Source organism: Lonchura striata, chromosome 3 (genome assembly GCF_050655825.1).
Source record: "Lonchura striata isolate lonStrDom1 chromosome 3, ASM5065582v1, whole genome shotgun sequence".
Lineage (NCBI taxonomy): Eukaryota > Metazoa > Chordata > Aves > Passeriformes > Estrildidae > Lonchura > Lonchura striata.
The window spans coordinates 101,258,066-101,278,935 of NC_140705.1; the positions used below are offsets into that span (position 1 = coordinate 101,258,066).

The 20,870-nt window shown below is 41.2% G+C and overlaps 1 protein-coding gene across 7 annotated transcripts in view; it reads right to left on the reverse strand.

Moving 5' to 3' along the window:
* Positions 1-20,870, reverse strand: part of EML4 (EMAP like 4) — a 143,559-nt gene that overhangs the window by 76,899 nt on the left and 45,790 nt on the right. For 4 of the 7 annotated variants that reach the window (XM_085575977.1, XM_085575976.1, XM_085575974.1 and 1 more), the window contains exon 1: positions 7,405-7,567. The exons of the other annotated variants lie outside the window; for them this stretch is intronic. In XM_085575977.1, coding sequence (XP_085432103.1) covers positions 7,405-7,471 — 67 coding nt within the window. In that variant the 5' untranslated portion in view covers positions 7,472-7,567. Of the gene's footprint in view, positions 1-7,404; positions 7,568-20,870 lie in introns of those variants that run through there. 7 annotated transcript variants of the gene reach the window in all.

A 20,870-nucleotide genomic window follows, 5' to 3' on the forward strand; every position in this document is an offset into this window, starting at 1 on the left:
CACATTCTGTGTCAGAGAAAACACAAGCCAGAGAGCAATAAGAAGTATCTACGCTGGTGAAAGTCAACAGCCACTCTCAAAAAGGGGGACTGAGTATAAATACAGTTAAACTGACTGGTTTTCATTAAGATTTTTTGTTTTGTTATGTTAGCAGTTAAACAGCCCTAGTGAAGTAACAGCTGTAAACAAGGTGTGGGTGGAAAGCATTGCTCACACCTTTCCTGCTGCTGCTGCTGCTGCCTGACAGGAGACTGACCGTCCTGCAACACAGTGCTTCTCAAGAGCTGTAGAAACATCAATATTAACATTTGTTATTTTGCAAAGATAATATTTGAAACAATTCAGACTGTAGACATGTCACCAAGTGTTGCCACACTCTCCACAAGTTCCCACAAATGCCCTATAAACAAATGATGTAATTGTGAAATGAAACAGATTTAATTTGTGACAAGGAAGAACTCTTGAACAGCATGGCAGACATCTCTATATGTGACTGCACATCTATTTTATTTTAAAGCTGCAGTTAGGCCACTTCTGCAGAAATTAATATATAAAACTGAAGCCAGTTTCAAACATAATTTCAGTTGCTAATCCTGGCACTATTAGACCTCAAATGGAAAACTACCCAGAAAAGGGAAGAATTAAGTCTCACCTTTATTTAGGCCAAACCACAAAGCAGATTTAAGAACGGAAGCAAAGCAAAACAAACACTCAGTTTTAGATGATGCTACTACTTCCCAGAGAAAAATCAATCACTGAACAGAACACGTTGGTTGGTATAGGTGGGCTAAGACCTTCTAGAATTTCACCTTGAAGGTATTTTATGTAGAAGTCCTACACAAAATTGAACTATCACAGTCACTGTTCATAAATCACACACATATATGCATGGAATTTGCTTACATGGGAAAAATGCCTTTCTGTAAGGATACTTTTTCCTTTCTTCTCAAAGGATCCTGTAGGGAAGCACACTTCTGTGTGGAATATTTGCCAAATTTTGTACACTCAAAAGGGATATATCTATCAAAGCTGCTTAAATAAATTACATTTTGTATCATGAACAGATTACTTATCTAATCTTTCTACAGATGGAGTCCCTGAAGCATAAAAAATCTTCAGGTTTCTTTTTCCTACTACTTGCTAGAAAGTAACAATTTTTAGGTTGAAAAAAACCCTATAGCCCTGCAAATAGCAATAGTGATAGGTCATGGATATGCCCAGTATTAAAAATACTGTAAGTGCTACAAATGCTTAACAGGAAAACAAAACTTGAATATGGTCAGGTCTAAGTAACAGCAGTGTCACAAATTACAAGTTGAATTTTTTCCCATTTACTGCCTTCTTCATCAAAATTAAGGCATTAATCAGTCAAGAACTGATAACGATGAAAGCCACCACAGAAAGAAAATTTTATTTGCTAAAGGACACAATTTAGAAAAAAAAAAAGCAGGAAAGTTTTTCTGCAAATGTACATGAGCACCAATGAAACCAGAGAGCCTCTGAACTGCCATTCAATGCCATTCAACCCACCACTACTAATCAGCTGTTGGTCCCTTGCAGACCTATGTCTGAGCTCTTCTCTGGTTAGCACTGGGTAACACTTCCAGCTTTTCATAACAAATCAGGAACAGCAATGCTAGGTTAGGCCTGCCTGAACCCACAGAAATAAAGTTAACAGATTTTTTACTAGTACACTCCAACTCATAAAGTGAAAAGTACTCTGGAAAAAGCTACATATTATAGGTCTCCAGTGTTTGCAATTCAGTTTCATTCTCTTTTTTAAACCCTGGAGATCTGTATTTGTTTGATAACTGTGGAGGGAACAATCTAAAGCCGAAAAGATAATAGTTACTCTGAAAACAGCTATTATCTTAAACCACTGAATTATCTGGTTTATTCCACTAAATGCTTATGTTTTAGACCTAATTAATTCCACATACACTTACTAAGCATTAGCTATGCTAATTCAGCTATTTATACATATAAAAGAACCATCCAGGAGGATACTATTTCCACCTAACACTGCCAACCAAAATAACAGGATCCTTCATGCATGAAATAATATTCCTCCCACCACAACAGAATACATAAAGAGGAACAAAATTACAACTTTTCAGCATCTTCTAACCTTTCCAATAATTTTATTTGATGACTTTAACAAAATACGGCTTTTGGTCTGCAACGTGGGGTATGGCCACATAAATCAGCAAGGAACAAGCCCAAGAGAGAGTTAACAGCATCACAGCTTCCATGCTGTAACTGCACAAGCACACTGCTCTTACTCAAGACTAAATGCCAGCTTGTTTAACCTACTAATCCACATTTACTAACCTACTGTGTCAACATGCTCCAAGTTTCCGCCTTCACTTAGCCCTCTGCAACTCCCGTGCAAGCCCACACTCTAACTAGGTGTGACCATTCTTGCAGCCTGCAAGTTCACAGGATAAAGTTCTCATGCCAGAGCACTCCGTGACACGCAACATGTATATCTAGGGGAGCTGGGGAAGACTTCCCAGAAAAGCAGTAAGGACAAGTGACCCTGACACAGCAGGGCCAGGAGCAAAGCTCTGCCCCACACTAAACAAAATTCTAACAAAACAGTTAGAATTATTTATACTACATGCAGAGTGATATTTTTAACAGTTTGAACTGCATCCTTTAAAGAAAAGAAGTTTGTAAATTTTTTTTCTTCTCAGCAGTTTTTAATTTCATTACATGCCCAAAGGTCTCCTTGACTGCAGGAATACATTGAATATTCTGAAGATGGGCAATTAGAAAATTTCTTCAGTGAAAGCCATTAGATGTTTTCTTCAGTTCAATGTTGTTCATAAATAATCATTCAAGACTCTGAAGCTGAAAGCAAGCAGAACACTGGGAGACACTGAGTTTGTTTCTTTACATTAAGATCAAATCAAAAATCCAAACAACAGATTGTTCTAATTTTAGTATTGATTCAGTCTGTAGTACTGTTCTGGGCATGGTTTCATTTGTTCTTAAGCCAGTCAAACTGTGTGTTCCTGCTAAAAGGGATCATTTTCCTTGAAGGATCAGGCTGCTTTTTCTGCCCCAGTATCTGCTTCAGGACATAATTTTTGGTGGCTACCTGATAGAAAACGTTTTCCACCCCCAGTTAGTTTTCCATTGGATCAGGTCACTGGTCAGCTCTGGCCAAACCCCTGCCCAACAGCCCTTGGAGCCACTCTGCCACCACACACACAGCATAACCCAGCACAGAAACTGCACACCACCAGTGCAAACCACTCAGGGTGACACTTGAAGCTCTGATTTTTTTACCTATATCATCCAGAAAAAAAAAGCAATCTCAAAAAATACCTTAATGCTCAAGATATTGTGGCATTTATTTCCCAAATAAGTCAAATCCTGCAAAAACCCGAAGGGTCATCTTAAACCAGGTTCTCAGGGAAGTGAACACTCCCTTTGATGCATTTCATAGGTATCAGAAATTAGACTGTGGATATTACCACGATTTTAAATGCTTCTGAAGAACTTCAGAGGCAAACAAGGGCAAACCCCAACAAATTCATCCATTTTTAGAATATATAAAGTACAAAAAAGAAGAGAGAGCAAAGCAAGAAGACAGGTCTAAATCCTCTCTTTATGATGCACAAGGGCATATTCTCAACACGCGATGAAGAGCTGCGACTAATGGCTGTCATGTCTGGTTATTCCTTCTTCCCTGCTCACAGGGCAGGAGCTGCATGTCCAGCACTTTTGCTGTATTTTTTTGCAAGTTCTGCTCTCAAAGCTGCTTTGGCTCCATGCAGAAGGAGCAGGTTGAAGAAGTCTGCTGCAAGAGGGAAGTTTCCAATGCTACCTCTTTCCTGCTGAACTTCTCTGTGTCAAGCAGGGGTGTAACGTAGGGCTCTTAAAGATACTTTTTTAATTGGGTCATTACTCAAAATTTGAGAGCAAAGGCTTAGCGCTGAGAAAGTGTTTGTGGTCTGAACCTTTCTAGCTGACCTTTAATGACAAGTTTGCTGCGTCAACTCCACCTCTGACATTTCACCAATTTCGATACTTCAGCAACTTCCAAGTGTGGCTTGCAGCTACTCCAACTTGCAATTACACTCTGCAACTGCTAAAAAAGCTAACCATTACCCTGCACAAGTCACTATTATCCTCTCAACCCCCTTCTGATGACTAATAACATGGTCCTAGAACTGCTGGGAGCCAGCTAGAGATCTTAACTGGCAAAACAGAAAAAATGTTACCCAAAAATGATACTACAGTTTTAAAAGGTAACTATGAAGAGAAAGAAAAGAGACTTCTATTGAGGCACGGTACTGGGCTTCTAAATACCGTGAGATGAAAACCCCTCCCAACCTCTATTATAAACCTCTAGTATTTGAAATATTATGTGTGCACACATAGCACTGCATGCACAAGAAAAAGGCTCTTGTAACACCCAAATACCTACAGCACAGTCCCTTATGTCAGATACTAATTCAAATTAAATACTTTTGCACCAGCACCTGTGCAGAGAAGCAAGGCAGCAGAAACAGCAGTATGTGCCAGCCACTGTCACTGCCTGCCAGCAAGGCAGGTGGCAAAGCCACTGCCAGTCAAGGTGCCCTCCACAGCACAGTGACAACCCCTTGCCAGAGGCACCAAGCCCAAGGCAGACTCAGTGTCACCCCCAGAAAAACCTACAGAGACACTGACAGAACCCCACCATTGCCATCAATGTCTCCAGAAACTGGCCAAACTCCACTATGAAAAAACCCTAAGCAAACTCTCTACAAGTCTTAACATTAAAGACAAATGCATACAGATCAACAGTCTGAAAGCAATCAAGCTTAAAAATACTAGGATGTTGGAGTTTGGGGGGTTTTTTGTCCATTTAAAAATACCAATTTCAATGGCAAATGTCACTGGAGGCGAATATTTAATCTAGATGCATGTCAACTGAAGATTTGTTGGCAGGTAAATATTTTCCTTGGTCAAGCTGAAAATTTCTCTCCTGATCTGTACTGTCTGAGATAAATTCCAGCCGATATCCAGTATGATAGCTAAGCTCTTCCTAAGGGACATGTCTTTGCCTTAGCTTTAATTATAAAAGGCTAATTAGAAAAAGGAAAAAAAGTCTTTCCTACTGACACCAGACAAACTTTTGAAAAAATTTGATTAAGCTGCCTGACTATCAGCACTTGTACCCCATATGTTAAAAGGAAATGCTAGTTGTTTAATGCTGAATTAGGAATTAATTCTTAGCTTTGGCAAGAAATGGATGATTAGAAGTACATACAATGACACTTGTGCACAAAACAAGTCACAATTAAAGGTAGAAAAGTTCCTGTGGAAAAGCATATCACTATAGGATGCATATTAAAAAAAAAAAAAAAAAAAAAGCTATACCCAAAACCCTCACCTGAAAAACCCTACTGCTAGCATAAAGCCTAAAGCTCCATTAAATAAAGCAAGAATGAGCATGTATAGCCCAACAAAAAGAAGAAAAAAAGATACTTTCTATAATTTAATCTCAGGCATTTCCATACTTGTTACTAGTGCAAAGTTGCTAAAAGCCCTCAAGGCTGAAGTTAGAAATTTCACAGGAACAAAGCACTTGTTGATTGTCCATCATACCAGTTTCTTATCACTCTAACTTTACACAAAAGCCAACACACCATCATTGAAAAACCCGATATAAAGGTGTATTAGGTTTAATTGTACAAGCAAGAATCAAATTTTAAATCAACATACTACCCTGCTAAGACTATCCAAAGCCACATTTTCTTTTAATTAAAAATGCCAACTCTTGTATAGCACAATGCTTAGTCTTTTATGAAGATTTTAGAAAAAATAATTTCCTAAGACACAGAAAAAAAGTTAGAATAGAACATATGCATTCAGAAAATAATGCATTTCTTGCATCTTATTTTGTTGGATTTCAATACAAATCTCAAAGGTAAGTCCATTATGTCCCACTCCCTTTGGAACTTCAAGATATGCCTCAAGCTAAAGTTTGAGACACATTCTGTACAGACAATCACAGAAACTCCTGTTAAAAGCCATTAGAGTCAGTGGAAATGTTGGTCACATAAACCTCTACATATTGGTAACAAAGGCCCAAGCTATAGCCATAAAAAATGCTGTTCTTTTGAATTTTGTTCTGAAGACGAACAGCTAAACATTAGCTTTTCTTCTCTACAGTAAAAACCCTTGCAAGCCTGCAAAAAAAAAAAAAAAATCACATAAAGCACTTAAGATGCCAACATTTCCAATTTACCCTCCCCTCTTTCTTGAGGGTTGCAACATCTTGAATTCTAAACCGAATGCTTTGAATTCTGAAGCAGATGAAGTACAGTGCACATTGCTCACTTTAACGAAGTACGCTATAGCAAAGGCCATTCCTTTCTTCCACTAAACGCCCATATGCATTAAGCACTTGCTTTTTTTTTTTTTTTTTTTTTTTTTAAAGAAAACTTTTCTGTAGACCATCGTATTTTCGGCCGTACGTTTCACATGCAAGATGCTGCGTTTGTATCCAAATTGCACAGCATGAATCAGCAAACAAAGAACGGGTGCTCGTTGATGTCTGTTTCATTCGCAGTAAAGCAATTCCACTCGGTGTACAAGAGGAACATGCTTTATCTCTGATAGGATTTCTTGGTTTGGGTTATTTGGTTGGTTGGCCTATTTAAGACCATATAGTTCTGGTAGTTACAGTCAGAACTCTACAAGTTACCTAATTCGCACTCTAGAGAGGCTGTTGTGAGAGCAGCTGTTAAAAGATAGAAAATATGCACTGAAATATTTCATTTTTACTATGACACTGGTAAAAATAAAGGGAGAACGGGAAAAAGCCCTTAGTTCTGAAGGGCAAAGACAGGCTCCCCAGGCAGAGAAAGCTGCAGCAGGCGCAGTTCTGCTCTCCCCACGCTGAACGAGCCTTTACTGCCGCCTGCCTGAGCGGGTTTCCTCCGGCTCTTCCCTCGGAGGGCTCCAGCCGAGAGGTCCCAAGGAAAGGCTGGACACGCCAGAGCCGCCCTTCCACGGGGGCTGCGGAAGGTCCCTCGCACCAAACTCTGCCCTGTCCCAGCCTCAGCCCCACGCTGCTCCGCGCCTCCTGCCCAGCCGGCATCAGCCTCGTCGTTATCGCCCTGTCGCCTCCTGTGCTATGCACACGCTTCCCGATTTTATTTACTCGTCGTTCTCTTGCCAGTGTCTCCCGGTGCGGACGCCGCACGGCAGCGAGCCCCGCAGCCCCCGGGCGGGCACACCTTGCGGGCTGCTGAGGGGGCGCGGAGCCGCTCTCACACCTCGCAGGGCACAGCCTGGCCCGGGGCGCTGCCAGGCTTTCCTTCCTGCCCCGCAGGGCTGGGAAACGCGGAGCGGGGAGCGCCGGGGATCGCCCCGAGCGAGCCCTCCCGGGCGGTACTTTACCCGTGCAGAAGGCGGCGAGCGCCGAGGGGTCGCAGGCGGCGGCCAGGCAGGACAAGCCTTCCTCCATCCCCGCGCCGAGCCGGCCCCGCCGCGCCTCAGCGACAGCTCCCGAGCCCCGGCCCGGCTGGCGGGCACCCAGCCCCGGCCACCGAGCGCCGCCGGTCCCGCCGCCCGTCCCCCTGCCCCGCAGCGGGGGCGGGCCGGGGAGGGGCCGCCCGCAGGCGGCGGCCACGCGGTCGCGGCGGCTCCGGCCGGGGGCCGCGGCCGCCCGGGCCTGCTCGGCAGGACCAGGAGCCCGCCGAGCCGCTCCGGAGCGGAGAGCGGCAGCTGCTGCACACGGGAGGGTCGAGGAGCCCGCCGAGCCGCTCCGGAGCGGAGAGCGGCAGCTGCTGCACACGGGAGGGTCGAGGAGCCCGCCGAGCCGCTCCGGAGCGGAGAGCGGCAGCTGCTGCACACGGGCAGGCTCCTGCACCCTCCCCACCCGGCACCGCCGCAATCGGGAGCCCACCGACCTCCCGCCCCGGGGGCAGCGCGCCGCACGGGCACAGCCCACGGGCATCCACCTTCCGCCCTCGGGGCATCACGAACCACCGGCACTGACCAACAATGCCCGCGGCAGATGCGGATAAGCCATATTGTCTCAAAGAGCTTCTGTCGGTCAGAGACGGCACACATTTATCTATCGTCAGCCACAGCGCGACCAGCGCGACACGAGGAGTGACAGGAGCGGAGTTCACACCGGGGGGAAGAAGGGGGCAGCAGTTCGCTCAGTGTTATATTGGAATATTTTTCACATGACATCGTTTCGAGACGAAAAAGCAATGACATCACTGGCAATATACTCATATCCATTCTATGAAAACTAAGCAAAATATCATGGCTTAAAAGCAGCAGCTTTGCAAAGCTATCATTCTGTTCAGCAGAAGGGAACTCGTATTACAAATGCATTACAATCTATTTAATGTGATCATGATTTTGTCTGTCTTGCAAGACGAAGCACAGCCAGATGAGAACTAATGAATGCAACATGTGTTCATTCTTTTGGTAGCCGTGCCTGAAGCCAATTGGCAGGACGACTACAGCAAGATAAATGTCAAAACAAAACTATTTGTGAATATTGTACTGCGTGTATTTTGACTCTTCTATCATACTTGAAATAGTTTATTATTTTCAAGATTTGCAGGCATATTAAATAACTCTGGATTAAAGTTTAGATTTCCCGACAACAGTGGGATAGTAAAAAAAGGGGGGAGGGGAAGTCGGTGTCTCCATTCAAAAAAAAAAGGAGGGGCAGCACTTTTTTTCCACCATTAGAAACAGTTGATGATAAGGTTAATATGTTCATAAGAACACATATAATTAGGACAGCACACAATTGGTTTTGTGTTTTCCCCAGGATTAACAATCTACATAACTACAGTAGTATATTTCTTTTTCAGCAGCTCCTGATCGACTGGAGGAATCGACCTCTGCAGTGATCTAAAAAAAGAGATGGCAGTCAGCTGAACACAGCTCTGCAGCATGAAGTCAGCCAGACAACTACTGTGATTAATAAAGGGGATAGGACTAGGAAACTGCCTGGTGGAAGATGATAATGCATAAAAGGCAAGGGCACACAATGAAGGACCCTAATGCAGCCACGGGCCTCAACACACAGCTGTGGCATTGGGGTTCATCAAGGACCCACATTCCCAACTGTCCCATCCCCTATGTTGCATCAAGTCATTAAACAATCTTAATTGCAAGACGAAACACTGAGTCTTATCTTGGGTGGGTTGGGCAGACAGATTAATTTAACACACACACTTTGGTATCCTTTCAAATTCAGCATACTTCCCAATACAACTATGAAGCCTTGGAAGAAATGACAGACAGAATGCCCCATGAGGCCAAACAGACATTGTATGTACTGGTTAGATCAGTGCCAAGAGCAGAAAGAGGCTTGATTTGCAATCTTAAGTGGCCATTAGTGCTCTGAACAATGACACATTACATGCCACTGGCAAAAAGCATCTACTGTAGTTTACACCAATACATTTCTTTCAGAATATATAAATTTTGAGGTGAGTACATCACATCATATTAAAAAGGTTAGGCTCTCTTACTGCAAAATGAGTATAAAACACTGCTATTTCTGGAGAGCTTAGTGTCTGCTCCATCAAAAAAAAGCATACAGGATGAGGCAGAAGGAACCAATGCTAATGTCAGAACACCATCAGCATGATCTGATCCTTGGAACTCTAGCTTTTGAAATAAGATTTCAGAAGGCCCAGTGTATACAGCTCACCCGGAAAAATGGAAGAAAGACTCTCAACCCACCCATCTCCTGTTCCCTGCTCAGCTGAAGACTTGATCAAATTCCTCAAATTGCCTTTAAATCTTTCACGATAACACCTTACCTCCTCATAAGGATTTTTCACTCTATCTCTGGCCCTTCTATCATACCTGTCCTTCTAAGCCACCTATTTTCAACAGTTATCTCTACACTTTTCAAGCCTAAGCACCACCTCAGGTCCCTCTTGCCTGCTGTTACTTAATATGAATGGTGGGTGATGAGGAAATACTATTTTTAAGTATTTTAGATAGGCACAAATAATGAAAAAAAAATTAAAATATGGCATATACCAAAATAAAACACTTACACAATGTAAGTATTTGCTTAAGAAAACAACTCAGATTATTAGCAGTGAAAAGTGCATTGCTGCACCATGAAAAAAAACTAACAGACACTCTTCAATCTAACAAAACAAAACAAAACAAAACAAAAAAAAAAAGCCTGTAAAAGACCAGGAATGGAGCTCTGTACACTGTACAAGTGCAGATTAGTTCATTGCTTGTTTATTCCAAACATACATATGTTTAGGAACACCACACATCTGGTGTTGTTCAGAACCATGAACGTCTCAAAGACTGCAGCAGCACCAGTTTATGACTGTACATAAGGAATGACTTTAGACATACTTCAGATTTTCAGGAGTCAAAAAGCACTCCAATGTGCCTTTTCTTCAGAGGGGGGAGCAAATGGCTCCTCCTTTTGAAGACAACTATAGGAAGGCATGAACACTTCAGAGTCACCACTTGCATGTGAAGAGCAGGACAAAGCAGGTTCCTGTGAGTGCCTTCTCAAAAATTAACTTCCAGTCACCCAGAACTAACTGAGTAAATCAGAGGTGTCCTCAGCTGCAGAACAGACACTGGTGCTCAGGATATCTTTAGTACTGAAATAAAGGGAAAAAAAAAAAAAAAAAGAGAGAGAGGAAGATTATCTAATTGGCTTCCTTGGCAAGTGATATTGCTCCTAAGAAAGCACCTACCATATGAAATTTGGAAATTGGTTTTCACAGAAATAGGGTTTCTTAATTTCCTTCAGATTTAGGATATTTCAGACCCAAGAGTTGCTCCATGAGACAATCACAGTGTTATATTCCATCCAGGAGATTACTGGAAACTCTCCCTATCTACCTTTTATTCATAAAACCTGTAATTGTACCTAAACATCACAAAGTGGTAACTGTAGTGACATTAGTTTAATGCTTGTCTTGCTGTTGAACTGCAAGAGGGCAGCACTAGTTAATTTTGTTTCCTCATATATAGGAAATCAACCATACTTCCACTAGGAAATGATCCTTCAATCATTTTGCTTTCTTCTTTCTGAAAAGGAACTGCAGCAATGTTTCAGTTGGCAATTAACCTCACTGCCAAACAGTATCACCCTTCAGCAGCTGCCTTCATTAGCTTTACCCCACAGAAAAGAGAGAATAAAAGTAATTTATTTAATAACCACCCAATTCCTAAAGCCTTTTATTGCTTTATCTTTAGGAGGAAAAATTTTATTTCAGTTTGTTTTTAAATTCATGTTATTCTGCTATCACCTAGAAAGCACAAAAGACCAAAACCATCTCATCAGGTGAGACAAAGTAATTAAACAGTTTTACAAGACACACTTTGTTAAGGATGCTCATTGCATCAAGTGTTTCCAGCAGTACTTGTGAGGTTTTCAGAGCCTGGTTAGTGAGCTAAAAAGGACAAAGATGATCTAGCAGGATGCGGTGCTCCCACTAAAACCTGTGAGATGTGGCAGCATCTGCTCACTCTTCTTCACTCCAGGCACTGCAATAAACCCTAATAAGGTTCCAATCTATGAAGCATTAATTCTAAGAGTGATGAAAAGCAGGACCTTTGACTAGGATTAAGGTCACTTAGCGTTGGCATACAGCAGCATTACTGCTAAAATAAGTATCCCTGCCCTTCTCCTGCATCCTTCTCATTCTCATCCTGCTCCTGCCAACACAGCTCATGGGGCTGCACAAGGAAGCACACCAGGAGATTGAACAGCATGAAACTTAATTCAAGAACATGAAAACAGGGAAACTCCCCAGGCCAGTCATATGGTGTATGGCACAATGAGCCATGCTGCAGCAGCAGGGAGGTGGCAGCACCCTCTGGAAAGAGTGGTGGGAATAGTGTCTGTCAACAGCAGCTCTGCCCGTGGATGACTTAAGGAGATTGTGAAACAGCTACATTTGTAAATCACGCTTCATTGCCAGAAAACCGAGAAAAATAAGAGCTGATACAGAAGAGAGTGAAGTTCCCAGGCAAGCAGTGCGAGGGCAGCATGCTGCAGAGAGCACACAGCAGTGCCTGAGGCCCTTCCTTATCACCCTTTCCCAGATTTAACTGGCCTCCTTCATCCTATGGCATTTTTCTCAAATGAGCACGCAGAAAACACAAGGAACAAGAGGTGTACGCTGGATCTTAAACTTTGTTCTAAGGCTGTCCTCCACAACTAAACCATATCCAGCCTGAAACTAAACCATACTAAACCTAGATCAACCAGCCCAGGAAAGTGATCTGAATGGGAAAATTTATTTTATATTTGTTGTCCTGTTTCAAAACACATTGCCTGTTTTGAAAAAGAAAACCTGCAAACAACACAGAGCCCTCCAAATGCAAATGCCTATTTTAAGAATAACCACAGGAATGCCTATTTTTGTCAGGGGGGTTTGCTGCAGCAGCAGCTGTACACGGAGGTGGCAGCGGGCTGATGTGGAGTGTAGGAAGGGTGGCAATGTGTAAGGCTGGTATTTCCCTGAGCATAACACCAAACCACAGCTGCCTTCCGCTGCCTGCCTGGAGCACTTGCACAGCAGACTGCTTGCAGCTGCCTGCCTATCCAGCAGACAAGATGAAAAAAGTGTTAAATCTAAAACACAGGCACAAAAAGGTTTTTCTCCTGAAAATTCGTGTTGGCCGTAAGTTCCAGACCACAGTACAGACCACACAACCTAGGTAGTGGCCCATGAAAATGTACAACCATGTCCATGAGGAAACGAAGAGTCTGAAGAGTAGCATCCTTGTTAGAATACAGTCTGTATCTTCGTGGAGATAATCACAGTTTTATCTCTGATCAAGAGCTGAGCTTCAAACACACAAGATTTGCATAAGTGGCATTTTTTAAAGTACAGGTAAATTGTACAAGGTTCTTTTATATGACTCATTTCCATTCTCTGAAAGTGATCAGCAAAAGTTTTATTAATAATAACAACTAACTGGTCGTCTTAGTTACATCAAAGCTATGGTTATGGACAAGCTATGGTGAAATGACTGCTATCTAATAATTTAGCTTATGCCAACAGAAAGATAAATATTCCTTTTGCCATGCAGAATTGGGGAAACAGCAGTGCAGAGATCATCTATAAACTGTTTTCCAATAAAGCACTTACAAAATAAAATATCTAATTCCAGAAATACAACACTGCTTAAGAGTTGCATATCCTTTCAGAAAATTATGAAATGTCATTCTTGCAGGTGAAAACATCTCCAGATGCTGGCTGTTTCCATTAACATGTTGCTGCAATTGTGACTATTTTTACTTCTTGTAAAAGTAGCAAAAAATAAACAAGGAGTTAAAAAACCAAGAGAATTTGAAAGAGCACACTATGACAGAGATCAACAAGTTTCTCATTTACTATCCACTCTGAAGTGCTAAGGAGGTAGAAAAACATTAATGAAAAAGCCCCGACCAAAAAGCACAATCCTTCCCATGACACTAGTTCTGATTAAGGATGTCCAGAACAGGACTTGCACTGTGGGTGACCAGCTCAGCTGTGCACTGGGGTGACATATGACTGCACTGCCATCACCCCAGCCCATCCCAAAGGGTGGCTCAGACATATGGCAAGCCATGGAGATGAGGGACAAACCTCACAGGTGCCAGTCTGGCTTCATCTACACCGATAGGAACAGCTTTGGCTTCCAGATTTCTGCATAGCCAGCATAACCCGAATTTTCCATCCGAGGAGTGGGGTGATCATCTCCATTTGTGATCTCACAGCATCTCTTATTTAAATGCTACCTAGTACATGCAAATGGGATGTAGGTGTCAGACCTTAAGCTATTACTCCACTTCAGAGTCTGACCTTATCAAAAGATCATTTACAGCCACACAGTTTTGGCATATTATATATAGCAGCTGTACAGCCCATAAATTAATTACTCTTCTGATGGCACAGACTACCAAACAAAGTGATTTAAAGGGAATCTGTAGAAACAGCTTTATATCCATGTCATTCCTTTAAATTTAGTTGACAGCAAGATTTTTGTACTCTTAAGGAAAATGGGTCACACTAATACACATCATGTTTTATTTACAAATGTAGGATTGAGCTATTATGAAATCCCAAGGCAGGGTTTACGACCTATGCTGCTGGAAAAACACACGAAATACACATTTATGTTTTTTCAAAAACGCAAGTGTGGAAGTTCCTGTTTACTTCTCTTGCTTTTCAGTAGCATTCTCATTATCCTAAAACTTGGTGAATATAAAATGCGAAGAACAAGCCATGCTACTTCCACAAACTGCTTGATAAAAAGTTGTCTTTAGAAGGAATCACATTGATCCACACACAGAAGTCAGAAGAGACCTTTCAACTAAGTTAAAAATAAAATCTGCCAGACTAGAAGTCATGCTTACTTGAAAGTCTGTTAACTCTATGGACATTAACATATGGGCATTTTCCTTCCTGTAGGAATAGTAGAATTAAAAAAAACCTGGCACAACTGACACCTTTGCCAGCCTCTCTCTCTGGAGAGTAACCAAAGGACAGTAAGAAACAAGAGTAATGGCACCCCACCATTTTCACTGGTAGCTCTTTCACAGGAGTTGAGACCAAGGTCAACTCTTGACTACAGAAGTGTGTTGGTATTGCCAGAAAATAAACATTCAATAGGTAAAAAAAAATAATTTCTTCCTCTGGATCACCAATCTTGTTATGACAGCTAAAGGTCAAAGCAAGGAGCAAACAGACTAATTTCAAAGAGGGAGAAAGAGAGAGAAGGAGCTGTGATGTGCAGTAGAGGTCTAAAGGATCTGACAGACTAAACAGCTGTGCCAAAACAAGGACACACCAGTCTACAGCGGAAAAACACCACACAACAGAAAATGGAGAAGGTCCTTGATGGTTTTAAGAAATGCAGCTGTATTTTTCAAGAATCCAGCTTACCAAAGATTCAGAGACTGACTAAAGGTCAGAAGCAGCAGGAGTTTGATGATATCATATTACCTAAGAGGCATTTCCACACACTGTGGAACCACTAGCCCCTACAAATGATCAAGCTCACTACATCCTTACTTCACCACAGGAAACCCCTGTACTCCAGATCTGCCTAGTTACTGTCATGTAATAAGAGCTGAAAACCAAGAGAACAATCTAGAACACACTGAAATCACAAGTTTTAAAGCCTCAAAGGAAGAGTTTACTCATCTATTCCTTGAGAAGGATAAGTTCATGAGCTAAGCGAATAGAATACTAGGGGTCATAGGGCTACAACTAAAAGCAACTTTGCTAGCAAAAGACAACAGTACTGGCTGCTCTTAGCTCCCAGCAGGATAAGGAATACACTATATATTTGCCTACAAAGGAAACTAAAGGAATTAAAAAATATTTTTGTGACTTTTTTAAATACAGATTACAGAAGCATTTGCTTTCTTTTAATATTCAAGAGTTTGAAATTCACAGTATTCATGTAACTAGCTGCTAACATGCAGGTTCACACAATGAACCACAGAATGGCCTGGGTTCAAAGGGAATTAAAAGTGAATTTAGTTCCACACCCTGCCATGGGCAGGGACACCTTCCACTAGACCGGGTTCCTCAGAGCTCCATCCCAACCTGGTCTTGGACACTTCTAGGGATGGGACACCCCCAGCTTCTCTGGGCAACCTGTGCCAGTGCCTCACCACTCTCACAGCAAAATATTTCTTCCTACTACTGAATCTATACCTACTCTCAATTTGAATGCATTTCCCTTGTCCTGTCACTACTGGCTTTTGTAAAAAGTCCTTCTCCATTGTTCCTGTAGGCTCCCTTTGGTTACTGGAAGATTACAATTATGTCACCCCAAAAATTTCTCATTTCCATGCTGAACAATCCCAAATTACCTAGTCTTTCCTTATAGGGGATTAACAAGCACAAGATTTTTAGGCAGAAACCCAACAAACACCTTTACACATAGCTTCTTTTAATCCAACTTTCGGGGATTGTGTGTGTTTCTTTAACACTAACTTCTGAACATACAATTTCCATTTGAAATATAAGCTATGAAATGGACTACAAATACTTCCTCTCATATCAGCTTGCACCATGTTTAAAGCACTCAACAAAATCAAATGGAGAATTACTGAACTCTTAAATGCACACGATTATACAGATTTTAAATTATGGACATAATAAAGCATCATTACATTTACAGTCTATGATGCTCTCTAATATTCCAATTTTTTAAAGTAAACCTGACCTCAAGACAGTCTTGAGATATAAATGATGTCCAAACCTTAGTAAAATGATCTAGAGTAGTTAACAGATTTTTTTTTTTCAAATCATTCACACCAGAGGTTACATCTGACCAGTGAATTATTCAGTCTAATATACAAGTTCCCAAAAAAACACACATTCCTCTTTTTTATTTTTTTCTGTCCACAGGCCAAAAGAATTTATTGAGTGTTCAAGAAGTTTTAGTCAAAACAAGATAAGAAGATAAACAGTAAGAGTGACTTATTTATCAGCAGGTCTGTAATTACCACAGAAGCTTATAGGACACTGAGCACCAGACACTGCTACAATTTCTGTGTAAGTTCTATTTAGTAGCAATGTTTTTGCCTGCTACCTCTATAAACAGGAAGACTCAGCTATTTCCTTCAACTAACTGCTAGTGACTTAGTATCATAACACAGCCCACAGGAAAATCTGCTTGAAAATACCAAACCTGCAATGCTGGACATTTTATTCTATTTCTCCATGGCCTGTACCTACAGCATGAATATGTGCTGATTTGTTGGGTTGTTTGTTTCTCAGGGTTTTTCCAACACAAATGAAGGCTTCTACAGGAAAGCATGCACTACCAAATTATACTGAACGACATCAGAACAAAAGGAATAATATTAGACAGCAATGAGAAGATGGGCTTAAATACTAAGAAAACTCCAGTCCTCATTCCTGAAGTTTTCACTAAATGTTGTATGTTTCTTTAGCCATCATTTGAGGATGCATCCCACTGGCAATGTAACAGATTTGAAGTATGCTCTTCCCCATCAGACAATTTTTCACTATTCTGTCAAACTGCTCAATATTCTCTCACACCCTATGCAAAAAAGTGTAAAATTTTACTACACAAACTACAGGAATTAATGAATTGTTGCAAGTCACTTTTGCAGCTTTCCCACATTTTCATAGATCAGACATATAAAAAACTTGCATAAACACATCTGTATTACAGAACTAACCCTTAAAACCACCTTGTTGAAGGTCTGTCACCCTGCAAGGCGGCTCACAAGGAGGAAGCTCCTCCCAGCTTCTTTAAAACAAAGTTAAGAGAGCAGTTGAGGACTGCAAATGACTATACTTCATATCTTTCAAGATTTTTCTTAACAGAAGATTTATACCTCAGAAGATTTACAGCTTTTCTTTGCTAAGCTATTGACAGAACTCAAATCACTCATTTTGTCTCACTAGAGGAGAATTTCTTGACTTAATAAGTAACTCATTTGATGGGTAATCAGGAAAATGATTTTATCTGCTTCATTGCTATCAAGAGGTCAGCACTACCTTCCATTAAGGCAAATTACAGGTTTTCAAGCATACCTGCAATCAGATGAAATCAAGTTTGTTCTTGCAGCATCCTCAAAGCCCATAGAGGATATGTGCATTGGAGGGACACGGAGAGAAGTGGAAAGAAGAGAATTAAATTAACCAATAATTTGGAGGAAGCATCTTACTGCTTTCACTGATGAAATCAGATCTGTGGCATTAAAAAGGACTGGAGAGAGCATGGCTTATTTGCATTGTCTCCTTCCTTTTCTCATTTATAAACCATTTGTTATTCTTAGGCAAGATAGGAAGGAACATTGGAAGGAATGTACTAGCAAACAGTGAGCTGAGTCTGGAATCCAACCTTAATCACCCACCTGAAGAGCCACACAAAGTGGTCTGCAATTCTGCTACGTCTGAGACTGCTGAGCAAGGACATCACATGCAAACATCAATGTATGACAGGCACTTACTCTGCTTAAATAAATTACTTTAAAAAAAAAAAAATAGCATTAATCTATAGTCGCCACAATGTTTAAATGTTAAAGAGCTGTTTATTTCCAGGAAGCTCTCCAGCCCACAAGAACACAACTCAAAGCAATACCTTGGGCTGCCTGTAGCCCATGCACACGTATGTGGTGTAGGGCACCCTGATGCAGGTGGGGACAGCAGAGTGGCTTTCCTGCACAGGTCCACTCTCCTGCAAAGACGGGATCAGGCAGTGGCTGTGGGAATGGAGCTGACCATTCCTGAAAACAGGCCAGAAAACACTTGCAGATAACTGCTTGCAAGGTACCACTCTCCACTAAAAGGATTAAGTGTGGAAATAGCATGTACTTGGCACAAACCTCTGAGTCAGGAGTTTCATTTAGATCATTAGCAAATTAGCAGTTCAAACTGGATTCACTATTGGAAGATTTGATTTGGTAAGAAAGTTTTAGATCCTACTGCACAATTTAGCAGGGAGGAGCCTGGCTGGCAGCTGTGCACTGGGAGGAAGAGGGGCACAGCTCTGAACACAGATCACCTTGTAAGTGAGGTGAGGGACGGGCTAAAAACCTGGCAGAAGCTCCAGCTGACTGAAAAGGGAACCAGGACTCACCTCCAGACTATTATACTTTATGCTCTGATACAATTTAACATAACATGGCAAATTTCAACAAGTGATTACAGTAGTAAGCTACAAAAGTATTTAGAAAAACAACATTTTATCAAAAACACACCCTGACAGCATTTCACAGAATCACAGAATAATGAGGTTGGAAGAGACCTCAACTTGATCATCAAGTCCAACCTATGCCCTGACACCTCAGACTCCTTAGACTCCTTAGACTATAGCACCAAGTACCATGTCCAGTCTTTTTTTAAACACATCCAGAGAAGGTGATTCTACCACCTCCCTGGGAAGACAATTCCAGCACTTTATTATTCTTTTGGTGAAAGATTTTTTCCTAATATCCAACCTATACCTGTATTTGGACAACCTGGGCTATATTAAATATTAAATTATGCTTTCACTGTTTCATATAAGGCACCATGTTCCCAGTGACCGAGTATCAGAGCTACTTTTGTAAAAAGAATAGTTATTAATATTGTTACACCATCTGTTTAAAATACTGCTTTTGCAAATTATTAAAGTACTTTGATTTCCCATACTGTTTTTCTAGAAGAAAAAGAAAAGTTTAATAAATTCATAAAGATGACAAATCCAGTAGTATGCTGACTTAATTGAATTACAGAAAAAGAACCTGCTTTAGAGTACAGTACTAGATTTGCTTTTGAAATTATCTGTTGTTAAAAGAGAAGGAGTAGGGGAGGAATCTCAGCCTCCTATTGAGAGGCCGTGGTAGGAGTTTATTCTACAAATGCAAAAGTATATTTCAATATTTGGTGTAGCTGAAACAGAGCAAAGCCTCCCCTAGGTGAGTGAGGCTGTCTGCTGTGCAGAGCCACTAGGTAACAGGATCTGTTCACAGAGATGTAGTTTGAACAGGGCAGCCAGACAGTGCCAGGTTAAATTAACAATCTTGGTTTAAACCGAACCAACTTGTTCTGAAGACAACATCAGAACCCAACTTCCTGGGAAAAGGGCAGGTTTTTTTGACTTTGTGTCAGTTAATTCAGGATACATCCCACACACATATGTCTGATCTCCATGCTTTTTCCTTTTGCAACTTTGAGGGCTACAAAATTTCCAGTTTTGCTAAACAAACACACAAATTATCTTCCTTGTACTTCACAGCTTCATAAAGCATGGCCTTAAAGAATACCAAACTGTTAAAATATCCCCAATGAAATAATATCCATTAGCAGTAGAGCTGATGATGTTAAAAAAAAAACAAAGACAAAAACCAAAAGACCCCAAACCAAAACAACCCACCAACACATCTGGAGCTGTACAAAGCCTCCTCTACCAGGAGATTCAATTCCTGGATATGCATCTCTTGGTAATATTCACTTCACTTTGGCTTACTTGAAAATTCATGACAAAAATGAACAAAAGCCTCTTATTTTTATGGGCCATATCAATTGTTCCAATGCATGCTGATCCTATCTTCTACAAACAAAGCCAGGATTTAATTGCATTGGAGCATTTAGCAGAAAGCCTTTAAAACTCTTTTCTGTTTAACCTGTCTGAATTGCAAGTGGCCGTATCAGAAAGGACTGAAGCATGTGCAATTCTGACAAATAATCTGCAGTGATATATACATGGGCATGTGCAGTACCAAAGACACTTCAAAACACACAGGTGATAAAAAAGAATTATGAGTTTGCCTTTCCAACCTTCACAAAGATTAGCACAATTTTAGGTTCATAAAAAAATAACCACATACCTTGCTCTAGGCATTGCTGACATTGCTGGATTATTCCCAGCACATTTAGGAGGGGCTGCACAATGACAGCAAATCCACATGTCTGAATTACCAATGCAAAATTCCTAAAGTTCCAGTTTAAGCCAGACAAGACAGCGTATTTTTTGCTTCTATTCATTCTTCTAGAGGTAAGCTGAAGTTTTGTGCCCATTACATTTTTGCAACTCCTTTGTAGATATTGAAAACAAAGAAGTAAAGCATATCAAAGAAAATAAACTCATGGGTTTTTTTTTTTTCCAAAATAAGAGTCAATTTTCCAATCCACTGGAAAATGCAGCAAGGTAACAATTTATTAGCCATGCTGAAATCAGATGCCCACAATAGGATTTCAGACACACAAAGTGAAAGCCAACACACAAACCACATGAACACAGACCACCCTGCAAACCCTCCTAGTGATGGAATGGATTTCCTTCCTTCAGCCAGTGTTTAATTTCCCAAAGCTCCCACTGACCAAGGCCCCCAAGGCACCCTTGGCTGCACTGATTCTCCTGCCAAAACAAGACAA